Raw genomic sequence first — 22313 nt, forward strand, 5'->3', positions numbered from 1 at the left:
ATAAATAATTAATTAACACCGGCGCCCAAGATGGCGACGGCCGATCGAACGCCTCCCGCCAAGAGGCGGCGCCTCGAAGCGGCGGCGGACGACGACGGCGACGAGGAGGAGCAGACGACGACGCGGGAGGCGAGCGGGGAGGAGCAGCGACTGCCGAGCGTGGCGGCTGCGACGGCTGCCGTCGTCTCCTCGATTGGTGGGGGTCTCCCCTCTGCGTTTCCCCTGCCCCCTCCCCCCCCCATGTCGCACCCCTCGCCTCTCTTTGGCCTCCTCCTCATTGGTTGGCCGCTCGTCACGTGGGGCGTTCAAACCGGCCAATCGCGATGGCGGCACACGACTTGGGTTGCGCGAATGAAGGGGGTGGCCATGTTGGGTAAGGGTTGAAATGACGCATGCACGCGCCAGGTCTCTGGCTGGTGACGTCACCTCCCCTACCAACATGGAGGCTGTGCCCCCCTTACTAACATGGAGGCCGTAGTGGTATACCAGGTTGCATTCAGAATCAGAATATTTTATATTTATCCTGGAGAAATACGATTAACTATGAGGCTCTTATTCTTGGTTGTTTCGGTAAAGTCACGTAGAAGGGAAATAATAAAAATAAAACAATTTCTCACGACGTTTCGACTGCAACACAAGAAATCATCAGGTGTGAAAATCACAGGAAGAAAATTTTAAAAAAGTGGCGTTTTTTTTCTTAAAGATGTTCCGGACAGTTACGGGCACACGGGGGTCAGACATTTACAACAACAAGCAATAGAAGACAAACAGGATAGGGGCGCAAAGCAGAGGAAAGGTAAACAAATCACAACAAATATTAACGTATAATAGATAAAGTGTATAAGCACAACTTAAGGGACCGTCCATAAATGACGTCACGCACCTGGGGGGGGGGGGGGTCAGACATTTGTGACGATGTGTGACGAGGGGGGGGTTGAGAAATTAACAACACGTTCTACTTAATTAAATATACTTTTTAATAAATGTTTTCTACAACATCAGAGTGCAGCGCCACATTAAATACGCACTACAATGACAATAGTTTAAAGCGATTTGAAGCATGTGTGTTTTTTTTGGGGGGGGGGCAGAGCTTTGTGACGTCATATTTGAGGGGGTGGTCTGACTTTTTGTGACGCCGTGTGACGATGGGAGGAGGGGTAAAAAATCGTCCAAAATCACGTGATGTTATTTATGGACGCCCCGAACGCGTGGTGACGGTTCTAAATATGGACGAGAAAAACTGGAGTACCACGGAGAAAAAAAAACACGCAGTGACCACCATGAGAGAGAGACGACGCGGACTCAAAATATACAGCAGCAGCAGGCATCGTCGGGATTGAACCCACGACCTCCTGTATATCAGGCGAGGTAGTTAACATCTCCGAGCCACCGTGATGATGAGAGATAGAGACGCAAACTCCAAATATGCACAATATAGGTTTTGTTTGTGGGTTTGATCGCGTAAATATAAAGGTGCCGCTAAACCCGCCACCACCTGACACGGCCAACTAGTAAGGCTTGTCACGCAAACAGAATATGCCAACTCCTTACTAGTACAAAAAATATACAGCAGGCATCAGGGTTAGTATTGAACCCACTACCTCCGGTATACCAGGCGAGGTAGTTAACATCTCCTAGCCATCGTGATGATGATGATAGAGACACGCAAACTCCAAATATACAGCAGGCATCGTCATGGTTGGACCCGAACCTACGACCTCCTGTACACCAGGAAAGGTTGTTAACATCTCTGAGCCACCGTAGTGCCCCATCCAAGAGGTCCCCGGACGCCAGGTTCTTTTCACAGTAGCTAATACTAACTCAGTGGGATTTACCCCGTGTCTCCCCCTCCTCCCCCTGCATCTCCTCCGTTCCACGTGTCCAGTTTGTCTGGAGAAATCTGTCCCTGGTGTCTCTGCGAGACACGTGAAGAAAGAGGAGGAAGAGGAGAGACAGAGACACAGGGATGGTGGAGATGGTGCTGGTGGACGAGGTGGACCTGGAGGAGAAGATGGTGGAGGAGGAGGTGGACCTGGAGGAGGAGACGATGGTGGAGGAGGTGGAGCTGTAAAAGTTGGACCTGGTGGAGGCGGACCTGAAGGAGAAGATAGTGGTGGAAATGGAGGAGTTGGAGGAGCGCCTGTAAAAGTTGGAGGTGGAGCTGGGCCACTACCTCTGTGTGCGGCTGCCGCCGCAGCTGCTTCCCCCACCACCGCCTCCTCCGCCTCCTCATCATCGCTGTGGCAGAGGCTGCTGCTGCTACGGCTTCTGTCTGAGTCGGAGGCGGCCTCCCGTAGGCGCCGGCGGAAGGAGGTGGCACTGATGAGGAGGACGAGGAGGAGGACGAGGAGGAGGATAGCGGACGGGGGGGGCATCGACGCTGTCGTCGAGCTGCTGAGGAACGCCAAGAGGGTCGTGGTGCTCACGGGAGCCGGGGTGAGGGATGGAGACAGAGTGGTGGAGAGAAAGGGGGGAGAGAGATGGGTAAGGAGATAGGAAGACATGAGAGATGGAAAGAGATGGGAGAGAGATGGGGATATGTGGATGGAGAGAGATTGGGGGATGTGGATGGATAGAGAGATGGGGAGAGAGAAGGGGCGAGAGATGGGGAGAGAGATGGGGAGAGATGGGGAGAGATGGGAAGAGATGGGAAGAGATGGGAGAGAGATGGGGGGATGTGGATGGAGAGAGATTGGGGGATGTGGATGGATAGAGAGATGGAGAGAGAGATGGGAAGAGATGGGGAGAGAGATGGGGAAGGAGGAGATGGGGAGAGATGGGAAGAGAGGAAGTGATGGAGAGAGATGAGAGAGTTGTGGTGCTCACTTGAGCTGGGGTCAGTGATGGAGATCGGGAGAGAGATGGAGGGAGTAGGTGGGGAGAAAGATGGATAGAGAGATGGGGGGAGAAAGATGGGGGAGAATGGGAGAAATTGGGGAAAGAGAGGGAGATGGGGAGATTGATGATTTTTCCCTGGGATCCTATGTTTTTTGCCTCCGCATGTCCAGTTTAGTTTGTAGAGCGCATGTAGTTGAGGCAAATCTACAATTAATCTTTGAGCTACGGGTAACAGGTGGGAGACCTTATGAAAGGAATCGTATCGGGAAATTGTAGAATAATTGTAGACTGAAAGAAGAGAATGAACAGAATACGGGAGATGCCATTGTTCGAGACCGTGTCGGGGTGTGTTGTGTGTGATGGCTGAGGTGGCAGTGGCGGTGAGATTGATGGCTTTCTGGCCGGCCATCGAGCAAAGATGGTGGTCGCCGCATCGTAATCATCGCGCGGCGCTTTCAAATTCGCTTCTGCGGACGTCTGGAACGCTCTTCCCTTCCTATAATAGGAAGCCACTGCTGCCAATTTTAAATCATCATCTCGATTGACAAACGAATTTCTTTAGAACTGCTGCTTGTTGTTGTTTAGTTTGTTGTCCTTCCCTCTGCACCTCGGATTAGCACGGTTGGCTACGTACGGTGTGAAGGAAGTTCTACATACACACTAATTTACACAACAATATACACTACTATACACTACACTACTATATACTGCACTACTATACAGTTCACTACTATACACGACACTATTATACACAAAACTACTATACACTACCTCTGATTAGCATAGTTGGCTACTTCGACATACATACGTACAAGTCTTTTGCTGCTGGGCAGCAATAAACTCTCCCTCCCTCCCCCCTCTCCCTCCTGTCCCACCACTCTCCCCAGGTCTCAGTCTCGTGTGGCATCCCGGATTTCCGGTCTCCCGGCTCCGGCCTTTTCTCCCGGATTCACGCCGAGTTCCCAGACCTGCGTGACCCTCAGGCTCTCTTCGACCTCCAGCACTTCACCTCCGATCCGCGACCTTTCTACAAGTTTGCCAGGGTCAGAGTTCACGGGGGAGCGGTGGCGCTAGCTGTGTGTGGAAGTCTCTGTGTGAGAGGGATGGAGTGAGTGTGTGAGTGAGTGTTTGAGCACTTTAGTTGATTCTCGCCATGCCTCTCTGTTTTTCTCAGTCTCCCTGTCTCTCTCCCCACATATCTCTCCCCCCATGTCTCTCTCCCCGTGTGTCCCTCTCTCTCCCCATGTCTTCTTGTCTCTCCTTGTGTCTTCGCAAGTGTCTCTCCCCCCACGTGTCTCACCCCGTGTATCTCCCCCCATGTCTCTCTCCACGTGTCTCTCCCCCCGTGTGACTCCCCCCGTGTCTCTCTCTCTCCGTGTCTTTCTCATTGTCTCTTTCTCTCCTTCTCTCCCTATGTGTCGCTCCCCCCACGTGTCTCACCCCGTGTATCTCCCCCCATGTCTCTCTACGCGTGTCTCTCTCTCCGCGTGTCTCTCCCCCCGTGTGACTCCCCCCGTGTCTCTCTCTCTCCGTGTCTTTCTCATTGTCTCTTTCTCTCCCTGTATGTCGCTCCCCCCACGTGTCTCACCCCGTGTATCTCCCCCCATGTCTCTCTCCGCGTGTCTCTCCCCCCGTGTCTCTCCCCCCATGTGACTCCCCCCGTGTCTCTCTCTCTCCGTGTCTTTCTCATTGTCTCTTCTCTCCCTGTGTGTCGCTCCTCACACGTCTCTCTCTCTCACAGGAGATGTTTCCCGGGCGCTTTTCTCCCTCCCTGAGTCACCGTTTCGTCGCACAGTTGGAGAAAGAGGGGCAACTGCTAAGGAACTACAGCCAGAACATCGACGGCCTGGAGACGCAGGCCGGGGTGACGCGGGTGATTCAGTGCCATGGTGAGAGACACAGGGAGAGTGACACGGGGAGAGAGACACGGGGAGAGAGACACGGGGAGAGAGACACGGGGAGAGAGACACGGGGAGAGCGACACGGGGAGAGAGACACGGGGAGAGAGACACGGGGAGAGAGACACGGGGAGAGAGACACGGGGAGAGAGACACGGGGAGAGAGACACGGGGAGAGAGACACGGGGAGAGAGACACGGGGAGAGAGACACGGGGAGAGAGACACGGGGAGAGAGACACGGGGAGAGCGACACGGGGAGAGAGACACGGGGAGAGAGACACGGGGAGAGTGACACGGGGAGAGAGACACGGGGAGAGAGACACGGGGAGAGAGACACGGGGAGAGAGACACGGGGAGAGAGACACGGGGAGAGAGACACGGGGAGAGCGACACGGGGAGAGAGACACGGAGAGAGAGACACGGGGAGAGTGACACGGGGAGAGAGACACGGGGAGAGAGACACGGGGAGAGAGACACGGGGAGAGAGACACGGGGAGAGAGACACGGGGAGAGAGACACGGGGAGAGAGTCACGGGGAGAGAGACACGGGGAGAGAGACACGGGGAGAGAGACACGGGGAGAGAGACACGCGGAGAGAGGCACGGGGAGATGCACGGGGAGAGAGACACGGGGAGAGAGACACGGGGAGAGAGTACACGGGGAGAGAGGCACGGGGAGAGAGGCACGGGGAGAGAGACACGGGGAGAGAGACACGGGGAGAGAGACACGGGGAGAGAGACACGGGGAGAGAGACACGGGGAGAGAGACACGGGGAGAGTGACACGGGGAGAGAGACACGGGGAGAGAGACACGGGGAGAGAGACACGGGGAGAGAGACACGGGGAGAGAGACACGGGGAGAGAGTCACGGGGAGAGAGACACGGGGAGAGAGACACGGGGAGAGAGACACGGGGAGAGAGACACGAGGAGAGAGACACGCGGAGAGAGGCACGGGGGGAGATGCACGGGGAGAGAGACACGGGGAGAGAGACACGGGGAGAGAGTACACGGGGAGAGAGGCACGGGGAGAGAGACACGGGGAGAGAGACACGGGGAGAGAGACACGGGGAGAGAGACACGGGGAGAGAGACACGTTGAGAGAGACACGGGGAGAGAGACACGGGGAGAGAGACACGGGGAGAGAGACACGGGGAGAGAGACACGCGGAGAGAGGCACGGGGGGAGATGCACGGGGAGAGAGACACGGGGAGAGAGACACGGGGAGAGAGTACACGGGGAGAGACGCACGGGGAGAGAGGCACGGGGAGAGAGACACTGGGAGAGAGACACGGGGAGAGAGACACGGGGAGAGAGACACGGGGAGAGAGGCACGGGGAGAGAGACACGGGGAGAGAGACACGGGGAGAGAGACACGGGGAGAGAGACACGGGGAGAGAGACACGGGGAGAGAGACACGGGGAGAGAGACACGGGGAGAGAGACACGGGGAGAGAGACACGAGGAGAGAGGCACGGGGGGAGATGCACGGGGAGAGAGACACGGGGAGAGAGACACGGGGAGAGAGTACACGGGGAGAGACGCACGGGGAGAGAGGCACGGGGAGAGAGACACTGGGAGAGAGACACGGGGAGAGAGACACGGGGAGAGAGACACGGGGAGAGAGGCACGGGGAGAGAGACACGGGGAGAGAGACACGGGGAGAGAGACACGGGGAGAGAGACACGGGGAGAGAGACACGGGGAGAGAGACACGGGGAGAGAGACACGGGGAGAGAGACACGGGGAGAGAGACACGAGGAGAGAGACACGGGGGGAGATGCACGGGGAGAGAGACACGGGGAGAGAGACACGGGGAGAGAGACACGGGGAGAGAGACACGGGGAGAGCGACACGGGGAGAGAGACACGGGGAGAGAGACACGGGGAGAGAGACACGTTGAGAGAGACACGGGGAGAGAGACACGGGGAGAGAGACACGGGGAGAGAGACACGGGGAGAGAGACACGGGGAGAGAGGCACGGGGAGAGAGGCACGGGGAGAGAGGCACGGGGGGAGATGCACGGGGAGATAGACACGGGGAGAGAGTACACGGGGAGAGAGGCACGGGGAGAGAGGCACGGGGGGAGATGCACGGGGAGATAGACACGGGGAGAGAGACACGGGGAGAGAGTACACGGGGAGAGAGGCACGGGGAGAGAGGCACGGGGAGAGAGGCACGGGGAGAGAGGCACGGGGAGAGAGACACGGGGAGAGAGACACGGGGAGAGAGACACGGGGAGAGAGACACGGGGAGAGAGACACGGGGAGAGAGACACGTTGAGAGAGACACGTTGAGAGAGACACGTTGAGAGAGACACGGGGAGAGAGACACGGGGAGAGAGACACGGGGAGAGAGACACGGGGAGAGAGACACGGGGAGAGAGACACGGGGAGAGAGACACGGGGAGAGAGACACGGGGAGAGAGATACGGGGAGAGAGACACGGGGAGAGAGACACGGGGAGAGAGACACGGGGAGAGAGACACGGGGAGAGAGACACGGGGAGAGAGACACGGGGAGAGAGACACGGGGAGAGAGACACGGGGAGAGAGACACGGGGAGAGAGACACGGGGAGAGAGACACAGAGGGACACGGGGAGAGAGACACGGGGAGAGAGACACAGAGGGACACGGGGAGAGAGACACGGGGAGAGAGACACGGGGAGAGAGACACGGGGAGAGAGACACGGGGAGAGAGACAGGGGGAGAGTGACACGGGGAGAGTGACACGGGGAGAGAGACACGGGGAGAGAGACACGGGGAGAGAGACACGGGGAGAGAGACACGGGGAGAGAGACACGGAGAGAGAGACACGGGGAGAGAGACACGGGGAGAGAGACACGGGGAGAGAGACACGGGGAGAGAGACACGGGGAGAGAGACACGGGGAGAGAGAAACAGAGGGACACGGGGAGAGAGACACGGGGAGAGAGACACGGGGAGAGAGACACGGGGAGAGAGACACGGGGAGAGTGACAGGGGGAGAGTGACACGGGGAGAGAGACACGGGGAGAGAGACACGGGGAGAGAGACACGGGGAGAGAGACACGGGGAGAGAGACACGGGGAGAGAGACACGGGGAGAGAGACACGGGGAGAGAGACACTGGGAGAGAGACCCTGGGAGAGAGACACTGGGAGAGAGACACGGGGAGAGAGACACGGGGAGAGAGACACGGGGAGAGAGACACGGGGAGAGTGACAGGGGGAGAGTGACACGGGGAGAGAGACACGGGGAGAGAGACACGGGGAGAGAGACACGGGGAGAGAGACACGGGGAGAGAGACACGGGGAGAGAGACACGGGGAGAGAGACACGGGGAGAGAGACACTGGGAGAGAGACCCTGGGAGAGAGACACTGGGAGAGAGACACGGGGAGAGAGACACGGGGAGAGAGACACTGGGAGAGAGACCCTGGGAGAGAGACACTGGGAGAGAGACACGGGGAGAGAGACACTGGGAGAGAGACCCTGGGAGAGAGACACTGGGAGAGAGACACTGGGAGAGAGACACGGGGAGAGAGACACGGGGAGAGAGACACGGGGAGAGAGGGAGAGACCCGGGGAGACAGAGTTATGGGGAGAGGGACATGGAGAGAGAGACACGGGGAGAAATAAACACGGCGACATGGGCCGATTGGAGAGAAAGGCTAACTTTGTGTTTTACTGTCTCCGTGTCACTCCGTGTCTCCTTGTCTCCCCATGTCCTTGTGTCTCCCCGTGTCTCCATGTCTCCCCGTGTCTCCATGTCTCCCCATGTCCGTGTGTCTCTCCGTGTCTCCTCCGTGTGCCTCAGGCTCGTTTGACTGGGCCTCGTGTCTGGTTTGTGGACACAAAGTGTCAAGCGACGACATCCGCGACGACGTGGAGAGACAGGTGGGGGGGGGGACAAGGGGGGGGGGTTTGGGGGGGGACACTGGGGGTAGTTTGGGGGGGGGGGGGTACGGAGGGGAGTCGCTGCGATTTACTCGTCACGATAATTAACGATTTTGGCAGTCCCTGTTGTGTTTACGACTCCACTCCTCAATCACCAGAAGCCCCCCATCCCTCCACCCCCCCCCATTCCTCAGACTCCCATCCCCCATCAATCATTCATCCACGTACGGTCAGTGAAGGAGCGTTGCGCCAAACGTGTGACCTCTTGCGACAGCGTCCTATTAACTTTAAACATTTTTTTTATTTTACAAGGTAAGGCCCCACTGAAATGATAGCTCAAACAAGTGGCTGATATCATCATCATGTTGAAATTTATTGCAGCAGCCAAACACTTTAAACGCGTAGGGACATTGATTCTAAATGTCTCCCTGCCCTCCCCCCCATCTGTGTCTCCGTCTCCCCATGCCCCCCCCACTCCATGTCTGTCCCCCCCCCCCCATTCCGTGTCTCTGCCTCCCCCCGTGCCTCCCACTCGGTATCTCTGTCTCTCCACGCGCTCCCCCACTCCGTGAGGTCTCTCTCCCCGCTCCGTGTCTCTGTCTCCCCCCGTGCCTCCCACTACTCTGTGTCTCCTCAGCGGGTCCCCTTGTGCCCCGTGTGCCCCCCATCCGAGCGGGGGGCCGTGCTCAAGCCCGGGGTGATTTTCTTCGGGGAGAATCTTCCCCCCCAATTCCACCGAGCAGTTCGGAGCGACCGCGAGAGCGGCGCCGACCTCCTGCTCACCATGGGCTCCTCACTGAGAGTGAGGCCTGTGGCTCTCATACCCAGTGAGGCTTGCACAGATACTCACTCGCACAGACTCACAGATACAGACTCGCTCAGAGACTCACTCAGAGACTCACTCAGAGATTCACTCAGTCACACAGAGACTCGGACAGATACTCGGACAGATACTCGAACAGAGACTCACACAGACTCACAGACTTAATCAGAAATCAGAGACTCACAAAGAGACTCACTCAGAGGCTCGCACAGAGAGGCTCACACTTACGCACAGACTCATTCACACAGAGACTCACACAGAGGCTCACTTGCATAGAGACTTGCGCAGAGACTCACTAACACAGATACTCACTCACACAGAGACTCATATATTGACTCGCACATTGACTCACGCAGAGACTCGCGCAAAGACTCACGCAGAGACTCACGCAGAGATTCAATCAGTCACACACAGACTCGGACAGCGACTTACGCAGAGATTCACTCACACAGACTCTCAAACAGATGCACAAAGAGACTCCGTCAGTCACGAAGACTCATTTGCATAGAGACTCACACAGACTCATTCAGTCACACAAAGACTCAAGCAGAGACTCACCCAGAGACTCACTCAGAGACTCAGTCACGCCGAGACTCACTCAGTCACGCAGAGACTCAAGCAGAGACTCACGCAGAGACTCACTCACACAGAGACTCACTCAGTTACGCTGAGACTCGCGCAGAGTCTCAGAGGCGACTCACTCAGAGACTCACAGACTCACACCTCACAGACTCACACCACAGAGACTCCCGCAGAGACTCACGCAGAGACTCACTCAGTCACACAGAGACTCGCTCAGTCACGGAGAGACTCGCATTCTCACACAGAGATTCACACAGAGACTCACGCAGAGACTCACGCAGAGACTCACTCACTCAGAGACTCACTCAGTCACGGAGAGGCTCACACAGAGACTCACTCAGTCACGGAGAGACTCGCACAGAGACTCACTCAGACAGAAACTCACACAGAGACTCTTCCCCTTCTCCCCACCCCCCCCACCCCTCGTTCCAGGCTGGCTGGCCCCCTGCGTGCCCCGCGTGCTCATTAACCGCGAGCCTCTCCCCCATTTTGGGGCCACCCCCTTCGACGTGGAGCTGCTAGGGGATTGTGACGCCGTGGTGGGGGAGCTCTGCCTGCGTCTGGGGGGTGCCTGGGCCCGGCTCTGCCCCCCCGGGGCGCAGACGCTTTGGCAACGGACGCACGTGGGTGGGGGGAAGCGGCGGGGCAAAGAAGCGCGGGTGGGGGGAGGGCAAGCGAGGGGGGAGGCCGCGGGAGAAGCGGCGGGAGCGGGGAAAGAATTGAGGGGGGGAACGAGGCGGGGTGGAGACGCGAGGGGGGGAGAAGCGATGGAAGCAAATGGCGAAGCGAGGGAATCAAGGGGAGAAGCGAGGGAATCGAGGGGAGCAGAAGCGAGAGAATCGATGGGAGAAGCAAGGGGTGAAACTCGAGACTCAATGAAAGGAGCGACAGAAGCGAGGGGAGAAGCGACAGAATCGAGGGGAGGAGCGACGGAATCGATTGGAGGAGCGACGGAATCGAGGGGAGGAGCGACGGAATCGAGGGGAGGAGCGACGGAATCGATTGGAGGAGCGACGGAATCGAGGGGAGAAGCGACAGAATCGAGGGGAGGAGCGACAGAATCGAGGGGAGAAGCGAGGACCGAAGAAGCGGACACAAGGGGAGGAGCAGTGGAAGCGTACAGAGAAGCGAGAGAAGCGAGAGAATTGGCAGAAGCGAAGAGGAATGCGAGAGAGGGAGCAACAGAAGCATGGCGAGATGCCATAGAAACACGGAGGAAAGCAACCGAAGCAGAGGGAGAAGCAAGGGGGGAGGTGCGTAGGGAAGCGATGGAAGCATACAGAGAAGCCAGGATAGCGAGAGAAGCGATGGCAGCGCGGAGGAGAGTGGGGGGAGGAGTGGGACGAGCAGGAGACACAAGGGGAGGATCAGTGACAGGAGAAGCAGGGGGGGAAGCAGGGGGAGAAGCAGGGGGAGAAGCAAGTGGAGAAGGAGAAGCAAGGGGGGAAGCAGGGGGAGAAGCAGGAAAAGCAAGGGGAGAAGCAGGGGGAGAAGCAGGAAAAGAAGAAGGAGAAGCAGGAGCAGCAAGGGGAGAAGCAAGGGGAGAAGCAGGGGGAGAAGCAGGAGCAGCAAGGGGAGAAGCAGGGGGAGAAGCAGGAGCAGCAAGGGGAGAAGCAAGGGGAGAAGCAGGAGCAGCAAGGGGAGAAGCAGGGGGAGAAGCAAGGGGAGAAGCAGGAGCAGCAAGGGGAGAAGCAGGAGCAGCAAGGGGAGAAGCAGGAAAAGCAGGGGGAGAAGCAAGGGGAGAAGCAGGGGGAGAAGCAGGGGGAGAAGCAGGGGGAGAGGTAAGGGGAGAAGCAGGGGGAGAGGTAAGGGGAGAAGCAGGGGGAGAGGTAGGGGGAGAAGCAGGGGGAGAAGCAGGGGGAGAAGCAGGGGGAGAAGCAGGGGGAGAAGCAGGGGGAGAAGCAGGGGGAGAAGCAGGCGAAGCAAGGGGAGAGGCAGTGGGAGAAGCAGGCGGAGAAGCAAGAGAAGAAGCAGGGGGAGAAGCAGGAGCAGCAAGGGGAGAAGCAAGGGGAGAAGCAGGGGGAGAGGCAAGGGGAGAAGCAGGGGGAGAAGCAGAAGCAGGAGGTGAAGCAGGGAGAGAAGCAGGAAAAGCAAGGGGAGAAGCAGGAGAAGCAGGGGGAGAAGGAGAAGCAGGAGAAGCAAGGGTGGTGAAGGCCGCGAGGAGTGCGATGTTGGAAGCGGCGATGGAAGCGACGGAGGAAGCAATGGCCGAGGCCGGGGCGAGGGAAGCGGCGGCCATGATGAGCCGGAGACGGTGGAGGAGGAGAAGGAGGAGTGGGGGTGGTGCTGCCGCCCCGGTGCATTGTGGGAAGAGGGGACAAGGGTCAGAGGCTCACGGGAAAGGGGCGGCCGTGCTGGGAGGGGGGCGCCCCCAGCCCGCTGCATTCTGGGAGGCCGATACGAGAGAGCCAATCGGCAAGCAGCTCAAAGGTACCATCATCGACACAGTCCACCCCGGTCTGATTTTGGTGTGTCTGAGTTGCCGGTCGGTGGTGCTGTGGTGGTTGACTGTCGGTGATGGTGGTTGACTGTCAGTGACGCTGTGGTGGTGGTGGTGATGATGGTGATGGTTGACTGTCGGTGACGCTGTGGTGGTGGTGATGATGGTTGACTGTCGGTGATGCTGTGGTGGTGTTGGTGATGATGGTGGTGGTTGACTGTCGGTGACGCTGTGGTGGTTGTGGTGATGATGGTGATGGTTGACTGTCGGTGACGCTGTGGTGGTGATGATGGTGGTGGTTGACTGTCGGTGACGCTGTGGTGGTCGTGGTGATGATGGTGATGATTGACTGTCGGTGACGCTGTGGTGGTCGTGGTTGCTGGTCAGTAACTCTGTAGTTGTGGTGTATGGATGTGTGTATGTGTGTATATGTTGAACTTTTTTTGCACCGTACATAGCCAACTGTGCTAATTTGAGGTGCGGTGTTGGTGGTGATGCTGTGATGGTGGTGTTGGTTGCCGGCCAGTAACGCTGTGGTGGCTGTGAGCACTGCCATTGGAGGGAGGCCGACATCCTTCGAAGGGCTGGTGACCCCCGCCACCTTCAACTCAATCACTGCTGAACTCACAGAGAAAAGATCCAAACTAAGCCTGTGCCAGAGGCCGCGGGCCAAACCCAATTTGGCGGAGCCAGGAGAACAATCACCCCACTTCCTTCTCTGGGTTCGTCCACAAACAAGAGGAAACTACTGAGGGTGGCCACTTGGAATGAGAATCTATATTTATGCTGGAGGAATGCGATGAGCTTTACAGCTCCGTTTCCCAGATGCCCAATTGGAGCGGGTTAGAATGTTTCAACAACAAACAATAGAGAAACACGATGGAAGCCTAGAAAAAGGTAAACAAATCAATTAAACTGAAATTTAACTGTTTTCATCATTGGTTCTTTGGGTAAAGTCACGTCTGTAGAAAAATTATTTTGAGAGAAAAAAATTGTGATCTATTATTTTTCTACCCACGTGACTTTCCCAAAAGAACAAAAGAGTATGGATTCCTGCAGTCACGAAAGCTTCAAATCAAGATTGTTTTCATATTACCTGGCAAAGTCCACTGAGCGATTAACTGCAGAGGAAAGGCTGCTGCTATTCAGGAGCTAGTCCAGTACCGACTGGATCTCTGTGGAATGCAGGAGGGTCCGGTGGACTGGTTCTGGCTGTAGTCACCATGGCGTTGGACAGTCCTCCATTCGGAGCAGGAGACTGCTAAACAACAGGGAGTGGGTCTTCTGAACAAAAGAATGAAGGGGACGTGGAAGCGTGGCAGTGAGGTGTGGGAAGCTGTGAGCCCCAGGCTACTGTGGACTCTCCTCCCCATTAATGGAAGGTGAGGAATGGTGGTGGTAGTTGCTTATGCCCCCCACTGAAGATGAACATCAGTGGATGGATGCAGGCAAGGATACCTTCTATGACCTCTGAGTGGGTCATAACGCAGGCATCTGGGCTGGAGTGACTGGAGTGAAAGTATGGGCCAGATCAGCTCAATAACAACAGTAGGCCTATATAGTGACAGAAAAGCAGATGCGGATTGCTGAGGAAATTAAATCTGCCTCAGCTCACGGTCACAAATCACTTTTTAATGCACCTATCGGCATCCTTAAGGGATAGAATGGTCAACCGATCTCTGACCCCCAGGAACAGGTTTGCAGGTTTTCTGATCATTTCTGTGAGGTCTTTTCTGTGAGGTCTTGGCTGAGGGGAAATCCCTCATCCCAGATAACATCTTGGGGAAAGGAAGGGTTGACCCTGCTAGGACTGCCATGGCTCAAATATTGGAGGAAGTAAACAAACCCTGTGAGTGTTTGTCGAGGTGCCATCTGTTGAGGAAGTACAGAAAGCGGTCCAGAGTCTGAGACCAGGAAAAGCACTGGGCAGAGATGATCGCCCAAGAAAACTGCTGAGGGAGCCTGGCGTTTGCAGACTGCCCTATATTACATCATTACAACTGGCTGGACAGGTTCCTCAGGATTGCAAAGATGCCCTGTTGGACCCCTATTTAAGAAGGGGAACTGCACGGACTGTTACAACTACACGGGCATGGCAAGGATTATTCAACATCGCCTTGCCACCCCCCGCCCCCACTGGCTCTGCCAGTGGGTAAGACAGGGATGTCTTCTGGCTCCTACATTATTTTATATTTGTTTCGACCACGTGGTTCGAGAAGTTTTCTATGGCTGCACCGGAGGAATTTCCATCTGGTACAGATACAATGGGAGGCTGATCGATGCCCGGGTCTGGTCACGGGGTGGCTCCCTATTGGTCAACCATGTCATGTTTGCTGTTGATCTGGTGATTGCTGTTCACTCGGAGGAGGAGTTGCTGCTGAACCTAGAGCGTGCCACTAAGAGGTGGAGCCTTACCATGAGCCCGCCAAAAACTAAGCTCCTGCCTGGGTAATTTTTGTCATAAAACACTTCATGCGCTAAATTCCTGATGAGTAATGGGGCAGTTGTGGAGAGAGTCACGGAGTTGGGCAGTGTGTTTATGACCAGACTCCGAATCAGCTGAGCGGCAATATCTTTTTATTTAGCTGCGTAATGCTCCGTGGAAACTACCCGGTCTGTCGCTCCACACGAAGCTCTGGATTTTATTGGCCTCAGTTATGCCCTCCCGTCTCTATGCTTGCAAAATGTGGATCCCTCTGAAGGAGAAACATATAGCCTGGCCTGCCTCTGATCCTTCCTGGGTTGGATGCTGATTACGATTGTGGTTATGTTGCTGATAATTGTGGTGGTGATGATGATGGTGATGTGTATGATGTGATGATGAGGGGAGCTGTAGTGTAGCTGCACTACGAACCCGGCAACCCGAGTTTGATTCCCCCAGGTGGAATCGGCCTCAAATGAGCACCTGGTGTGGTGTGTAAACATCACCACTGGGGAGAGAACGGTGGCTGGGTGTGGTACTGGCACTCCACCCCCATCGTGCATATGCCACAGTTCCGGCCTTCATACGTGCTACTCGCTAACGGCATTTGCCCCTACAGTCTGTTAAGGGGATCTTTACTCGTTGGTTCTTTTGGTAAAGTCACGTATAAAGAGTAAATAATATATTAAATACTAGCATACGACGTTTCGATTGCAACACAAGCAATCATCATCAGGTATAAATGAAATAGAAACACAAATCTAGTATACTTAGAAATGTAATGTAATACAACAGAGAGTCGGATACCATAACAGTCAACACCCTACCTGGTTGATTATGTTCTTCATGAGAATGCAAATTTAATTTATTATTTTCTCTTTATTACGTAACTTTACCAAAAGAACCAAAGAGTAATTCCTGCAGTCACGAAAGCTCCAAATTAAGGGGATCTTTGTTTGATGTGATATGATGGTGGTGGTGATGATGATTGCTTTAGCAGTGCCATCTCTTTAACATCACCTCTTCCCCTCCCCTCTTCCAAACCTCACACCATCTCTTCACCCCACCTATTCCCTCCACCTTGTCACCCCCCTTTTCCCCACACAGAAGACGAGTTCCTCTTCATCCCTCCGAGTCGCTTCATTTTCCACGGTGCTCAGGTTTACGACGAAGACGTTGAGAATTCAGCCACGTCGTCGTCATCATCATCATCACGATCATCATCACCATCTTCATCAACATCTTCCTCTCCATCTTCATCATCGCCGTCATCGCCATCGTCGTCATCGCCATCCTCAACCTCTCCAGCATCACCGCAGGCTGACATTGATGAGGTGGACCTGAGCAACTACATCTTCTCCTTGGACGAAGAGGTGGACGGGGACGACGACGACGAGGAGGGTAGTGGTGGTGAAGGTGGCAGTGATGATGAAGGGCAGGAGAGGGATCCCGAACATCGTCCCGAAGATAACGGAGCCAGCGGTGGCGGTGATGATGATGATGCTTAGATCGTTTGACCTTGAATTGACAAGGTGGACGAGGTGGTGGTTGGTGTGTGGGGAGGTGGAGGGGTGGGTAGGGAGGAGATGGAGGGGTGAGGGAATGGGTGGGTGGAGAGGTGGAGGGGTGTTGGCAGTTTTTTTTGGCAGATTCTCGATGGAGCCACCATCCTTTCCATCACAAATACTACCAACGCGACGAAAGAACCCCGTGTAGCCTGGAAAACACTCTGTATGCGAGCGCCTATGAAGGCTGGCACTGTGCACACGAGGGGGTGAGTGGCCAGCACCACGCCCGGCCGCCTATGTCTCCCTAGTGCCGATGTTTTCACACTGGATCAGGCACTCATTTTGAGGCCGAGTCGGCTTAGGGGAGGCCCAGGGCCGTTTCAGATAATCGCGATCACTGGTGTTGGTGGCCGTGAGTGGGCTTCGAACCCGGGTCTCTGCCGGGTTCGTAGTGCGGTGCATTTACCGCTGTACCGCCATCACCAAAACCATTACCGTAAGCATCGTCATCGTCACCACCACCACAATTACTACCGCGCGGAGTGTATGAGTGACGCCTTGTTCTGCCAGCAGTGTTTATTTTTGTACAATCAGCAAAAATCGCGATCCAATAAAAAAAAAACTCCACCCTGAACGCTGCTCCACTGTGTTGTCCACCTCCAATGTCGTCACTCAGCCACCGAGTACTCAAAGAGTCTATGTGAGTCTGTGGGTCTCAATGAGCGTCTATGGGTCTCAGTGAGTCTCTGGGTCTCTATACGAGTCTATAGGTGTCTTGATTCTGTAGGTCTCTTGGAGTATATATGTCTCTGAGAGCATATGCGTCTCTGAGTCTGAGAGTCTGTAGGTCTGATTATATGGGTTTCTAAGTGAGTCTATGGGTCTCTGCGAGTATGTAGGTCTCTGATTATATCGGTCTCTGAGTCTGGGTCTCTGGGTATATCTGCGACTCTGTGGGTCTCTATGTGAGTCTGGGTCTCTGAGAGTTTTAGGGGGTCAGGGTTGGACTTAGGGGATCAGGGTGTATAGCATCAGGAACTCAGCCAATACAATTCCTTGCTCTCATCACACGTACACAAATATGAAGACAAAGACCCCCCTAATAGACTTGGCGCAAGTTCTGTTAGCGAGCAACTATGAAGGCCGACACGGCACACGAGGGGTTGGTCGCCAACACTACGCCCGGCCGCCTTTGTCTCCTCAGTGGTGAATGTTTACACACCACACCCAGTACTCATTTGAGACTGAGTCGACTTAGGTGGAGGCCCATGATCATTTCAGATAATCGCTATCACTGGTGTTGGTGGCCGTGAGCAGGAATCGAACTTGGTTCGCTGGGTTCGTAGCACTGTGTAGCGCTAACCCGCTACACTATCGCTCGCACGTACACAACAGCAACAACAACTGACATTCGCCACTAGGTGGCGGTGATGTCACCGCGGCACTTGTGTCATGCTATGTGCCCTTTAAGGCCACGTGAATTGTTGAAGGCCCGCTAGCAACTTGCTGTGTTCCAACGAACGTATGCACGCGTATAAAAGGTAACCCCCCCCCCCCCAGGTAGCCCACACAGGCTGCGAGGGGGTGGGGGTAAGTGCCATTCTCAGGGTGGGGAAATTTCATAAACGGAGTCCATCTCTTGAACCCCCTTGTCGTTGCGACCCCCGTGGGGTTGTGGAGGAAATAGTGCGCTCTTCGGACGCCTGGGCCCATCGGCCGAGGGGCCTTGATTCTGGATATTGCAACCCGTAGATCCAGGGCCTTGGCCCTCGCGAGATGGACCTCCGAAGCCTGCAACTTCTGTGCCCGGACCTCGCAACGGTGGAAGATGAGAAGCTGGGGATCTGTAACCTTGAGCTGCAGGAGATGGAGCCCTCAATCCTGGAAGACCCCCTTGTTGCGGTGGAATTCGGAGTGGCAGCGCTCCCGATCGCAGAGGTTTGGAAGCCGAATCTGGGACCTGTCGAAGCCCGTGGCCTGGAGCTCTCGCCGGCGGAGGAGGCTGGGACTTTGAGGCCGCGGATCCCAGAGGTTGATCAGCCTCAGGTTTGGGTGGAAGTGGCGGCAGCTGCAGCTGCTGCTGTAACCCTGTGCTGTGGTCGTGTCGCTTGACTCGGGGGGCTGCTACTGGTTGGAAGTCCTGGGGGGAGGATGAGGAGGTTTCAGGCTTCAAGCCCTGAACTCCACGATTTGGGAGGACGGTGGCACTGCCCGGTCTGTACGGGAGGATGTCGTCGTAGTTATCGTCATCCTCATTCACCTGCCGCTGATCTGGGTTCACATAGTCCTCGTCTGATGGGTCCATGTAGTCACTCGTTGGCGAAACCTGAAGAGGGGGGTGGAGGTGGAGGGGGTGAGAAAGAAATGTATAGAATCGATGTCACCATACGTTCAAGAATATTTGGCCGCTGCTGTACATTTCTTCGCGACGATTTCAGCCACGTGCTTGAGCTGCTGTCGTTTGTGATGGTGGCCAGGTGGCTTCTGAAGAAGAGCTACACAGCTCAGTGGACCTTACCTGGTAAAATAAAAATTAATTAGTTTATTTTAGTTTCATGTCAGGAGGAGAAGCCTGTGGGGGAGCTTTGTACGTGGCTTAGTGTGTGGTGCTCTCTCACCGTAACACTATTTATTTTGAATGTAACATCACCTCCACTCAAGGGGGATATCAAAACATTGTACACTGAAATGAAATGCAAAGACAATAAAATTACGTTCAAGTAAAAGCCAATGAGAAAATAGTGAGTGTCGCACTCCCTCCTAAACACACACTGATAAGGGAAATAAAAAAAAACATAATAAAATAATTCTCACGACGTTTCGGCCACAACGCAAGCAGCCGTCCTCAGGTGAAGAACAGGTCTGTCGGGAAGACAGCGTCTGAATGTCTTCCCGGCAGACCTGTTCCTCACCTGAGGACGGCTGCTTGCGTTGTGACCGAAACGTCGTGAGAATTATTTTATGTAATTTTTATTATTATTATTTTATTATTTCCCTTCTACGTGACTTTACCGAAAGAACCAAGAAGATGAATCCCTGCAGTCACGAAAGCTTTAAATCGAAATTTAACACACTGATAACTCGTTCGTGTGCCGGATCACAACCGGCGAGGCATTCCAGATCCTTTGGGCAACACTTGAGAAGGCGTGACACCCCCCCCCCCCAGCGTCGAGCGCAAGAGCCGAGGCTGGGGGAGAGGAGGTCCTGCTCTGCAGAGCGTAGTGGATAAACCCCGGTCGCATGGGGCCGTCCATAAATGACGTCACGCGGGTTTGGACGATTTTTGACCCCCTCTCCCCTCGTCACACGGCATCACAAAAAGTCAGACCCCCCCTCAAATATGACGTCACAAAGCTCTGCCCCCCCCCCCCCAAAAAAAACATGCTTCAAACCGCTTTAAACTATTGTCATTGTAGTGCGTATTTAATGTGGCGCTGCACTCTGATGTAGGAGAAAACATTTATTAACATGTCTATTTAATTAAGTAGAACGTGTCTATATTTAGAGTTGCGCATTTCCATGTGACGTCACATTTCTCAACCCCCCCCTCGTCACACATCGTCACAAATGTCTGACCCCCCCCTAGGTGCATGACGTCATTTATGGACGGCCCCTATGACAGATCAGCCGGGTCCGCAGGTACATTTTTCCAAGAACATGCAGAGCTTCATAGACCACCTGGGAACCGCTGCTCTGTGTCCTTGCGACGTATCTGACTTTTTCGTGGGTCGCCTCTTGTCCTTCCTCCTCCTGTAGGAAGTGGGGGGGGGTGGAAATGTTAAGCTACAGCAAATAGGATACAGCCTGGCAGCCTGGCCTCCCATTGCCAGGCTGGGGTGGTGGAGGTGGTGGTGGATAGTTGAGTTTGTGGCTGACTGCGTGATTGGTAATGCATGCATGTATGTGTGTTGAACGTCTTTGGCACCGTACGTAGATATACGCAGTTCTAAAGAAATTAGTTTTCACTCGAGATGTAAAAGTGAATAGCTCCAGTGGCTTTCTAATATCGGAAGGAAGAGCGTTCCAGACGGCCGGGTGAGTGGGCGGGTGAGTGTGTGACTCTCACAGGAGGGGGCTTGGAGGTTGTGCGTGCACACCGGCCACGCAGGAGAAGATAGCAGAGCACGGAGCTCACAGCCAGCAGTGGCAGCCCCAATCCAAGGCCCAGACCCAGGCCCAGCGGCAGCAGCTGGAGGCCACACAGACTTAGCACTGAGACACACAAACTCAACACTGCACCATAGACTCAACATTGAGACCCATATACTCAACACTGCCCATGGATTCTACACTGAGACCCATATACTCAACACTGCCCATGGATTCTCCACTGCCTATATACTCAACACTGCCACTCATAGATTCAATCCTGCCCGTAGACTCAACACTGTGTGTACCATAGACTCAACACTGAGACCCATGGACTCAACACTGCTCATATATTCAACACTGCCCATCGACTCAACACTGAGACCCATACACTCAACACTACACCCAGAGCACTGACCGATGTACAGCTGTTGCTGCTGTTGGCAGGGGCCACGTAAGCGGTTGGGGTGTGCGAATCTGTAGGGGCAGAGGTCCAATTGGTGGAGTTGGCCGTGTACCAGGACGGAGAGAAGGTGGAGGCGCCTCCAGGGCAGATTTTGGCCTGTGGGGAGAGAAAGTGATGCACCCACTCATTCACCCACCCACCCACTCACTCACCCACTCACCCACTCACTCACCCACTCACCCACTCACTCACCCACTCACCCACCCACTCACTCACTCACTCACTCACCCACTCACTCACCCACACAATCACTAACTCACCCACCCACTCACATGCTCACCCACCCACTCACATGCTCACCCACTCAATCACCCACTCACTCACACACTCACCCACTCAATCACTAACTCACCCACCCACTCACATGCTCACCCACTCACTCACACACCCACCCACTCAATCACTAACCCACTTATCCACTCACCCATTCACTCACTCACCCACTCAGTCACTGTCTCACCCACCAAATCACCCACTCACAAACTCACCCATTTAATCACCCACTCACCCACTCAATCACTGACTCACCCACCCACTCAATCACGCAACTTTCCCACCTATGCAGTTGCACACATACCCATTATCTCACCCACTCCACCACCCACTCACTCATACACCTACCCATACACCCACCCACGCACGCACGCACTCACTGACTCACTCACCAATTATTTCACCCACTTACTCACCTACTCACTCACCCACTCACTCACCTACTCACATACTCACCCATTCACTCACCCACCCACTCACACACCCACTCATCCACATACTCACCCAACCATCCACTGACCCACCCACTCACACACCCATTCACTCACTCACCCACTCACTCGCTTACCCACCCACTAACCCACTGACTCACTTACCCACCCACCCACTCACCTACCCACCGACTGACCCAACCACCCACTCACTCACCCACACACCCACTTACTCAACCAACAACAAAAAAAATAATTTGCCACTAAGTGGAGGTTCCGTCACGAGAGTGCTTGTGCCCAGATATGTGCAATTTGAGACAACGTGAAGTTTAATAGACTCGCTGGCAGGTCACGGTATTGAGTTAGTTGAGATGACTGGCTGATGCACCACCTGTGCCAACTTTCTGCGTTTTAGCTTCCCGGTGCTCCGCTCGTTGTTGTGAGCGTCACTCCTCTGCCCTCCGTTGTTGCTGGAGGGCGCCTGTCTACAACTGCCCAATAGTGTCCTTCACAAGCTTCCTCTATAGAGAGTGATCTTGACACCGCTGGTACCAGTCATTTGGAAGTCCACTCAGCTCCACACCCTCCTGTATAGCGTTAGACCATCTTTTCTCCAGTCCGTGTCACCCACGCACTCACTCACTCACTCACCCACTCACTCACCCACCCATCC

General features: G+C 55.0%; 2 protein-coding genes across 6 annotated transcripts in view; one reads left to right on the forward strand and one right to left on the reverse strand.

The window, feature by feature from the left end:
• On the forward strand, positions 1-17015 carry LOC144733187 (uncharacterized). Its single transcript, XM_078614979.1, has 8 exons — positions 1-196; positions 1886-2436; positions 3726-3881; positions 4580-4727; positions 8527-8606; positions 9244-9433; positions 10444-12441; positions 15981-17015. The coding sequence occupies exons 1-8, from the start codon at positions 31-33 to the stop codon at positions 16379-16381; spliced, it is 3690 nt and encodes a 1229-aa protein (XP_078471105.1). The 5' UTR covers positions 1-30; the 3' UTR covers positions 16382-17015.
• Positions 16940-22313, reverse strand: part of LOC144732999 (uncharacterized) — a 14896-nt gene continuing 9522 nt past the window's right edge. For all 5 annotated transcript variants that reach the window (XM_078614684.1, XM_078614683.1, XM_078614681.1 and 2 more), the window contains 4 exons: positions 20889-21032; positions 20448-20570; positions 20060-20131; positions 16940-18707 (listed from right to left, as the gene is read on the reverse strand). In XM_078614684.1, coding sequence (XP_078470810.1) covers positions 17985-18707; positions 20060-20131; positions 20448-20570; positions 20889-21032 — 1062 coding nt within the window. In that variant the 3' untranslated portion in view covers positions 16940-17984. The remainder of the gene's footprint in view (positions 18708-20059; positions 20132-20447; positions 20571-20888; positions 21033-22313) is intronic.

Source organism: Lampetra planeri, chromosome 45, assembly GCF_965212315.1.
Source record: "Lampetra planeri chromosome 45, kcLamPlan1.2.h2, whole genome shotgun sequence".
NCBI classification, from domain to species: Eukaryota; Metazoa; Chordata; class Hyperoartia; order Petromyzontiformes; family Petromyzontidae; genus Lampetra; species Lampetra planeri.

Excerpts from the sequence above, each read along its gene's own strand:
- LOC144733187 (XM_078614979.1), top strand. The coding sequence starts at position 31 with ATGGCGACGGCCGATCGAACGCCTCCCGCCAAGAGGCGGCGCCTCGAA. Across the intron at positions 197-1,885 it reads TGCCGTCGTCTCCTCGATTG|TTTGTCTGGAGAAATCTGTC; the intron begins GTGGGGGTCTCC and ends CCACGTGTCCAG. Across the intron at positions 2,437-3,725 it reads TGGTGCTCACGGGAGCCGGG|GTCTCAGTCTCGTGTGGCAT; the intron begins GTGAGGGATGGA and ends CACTCTCCCCAG.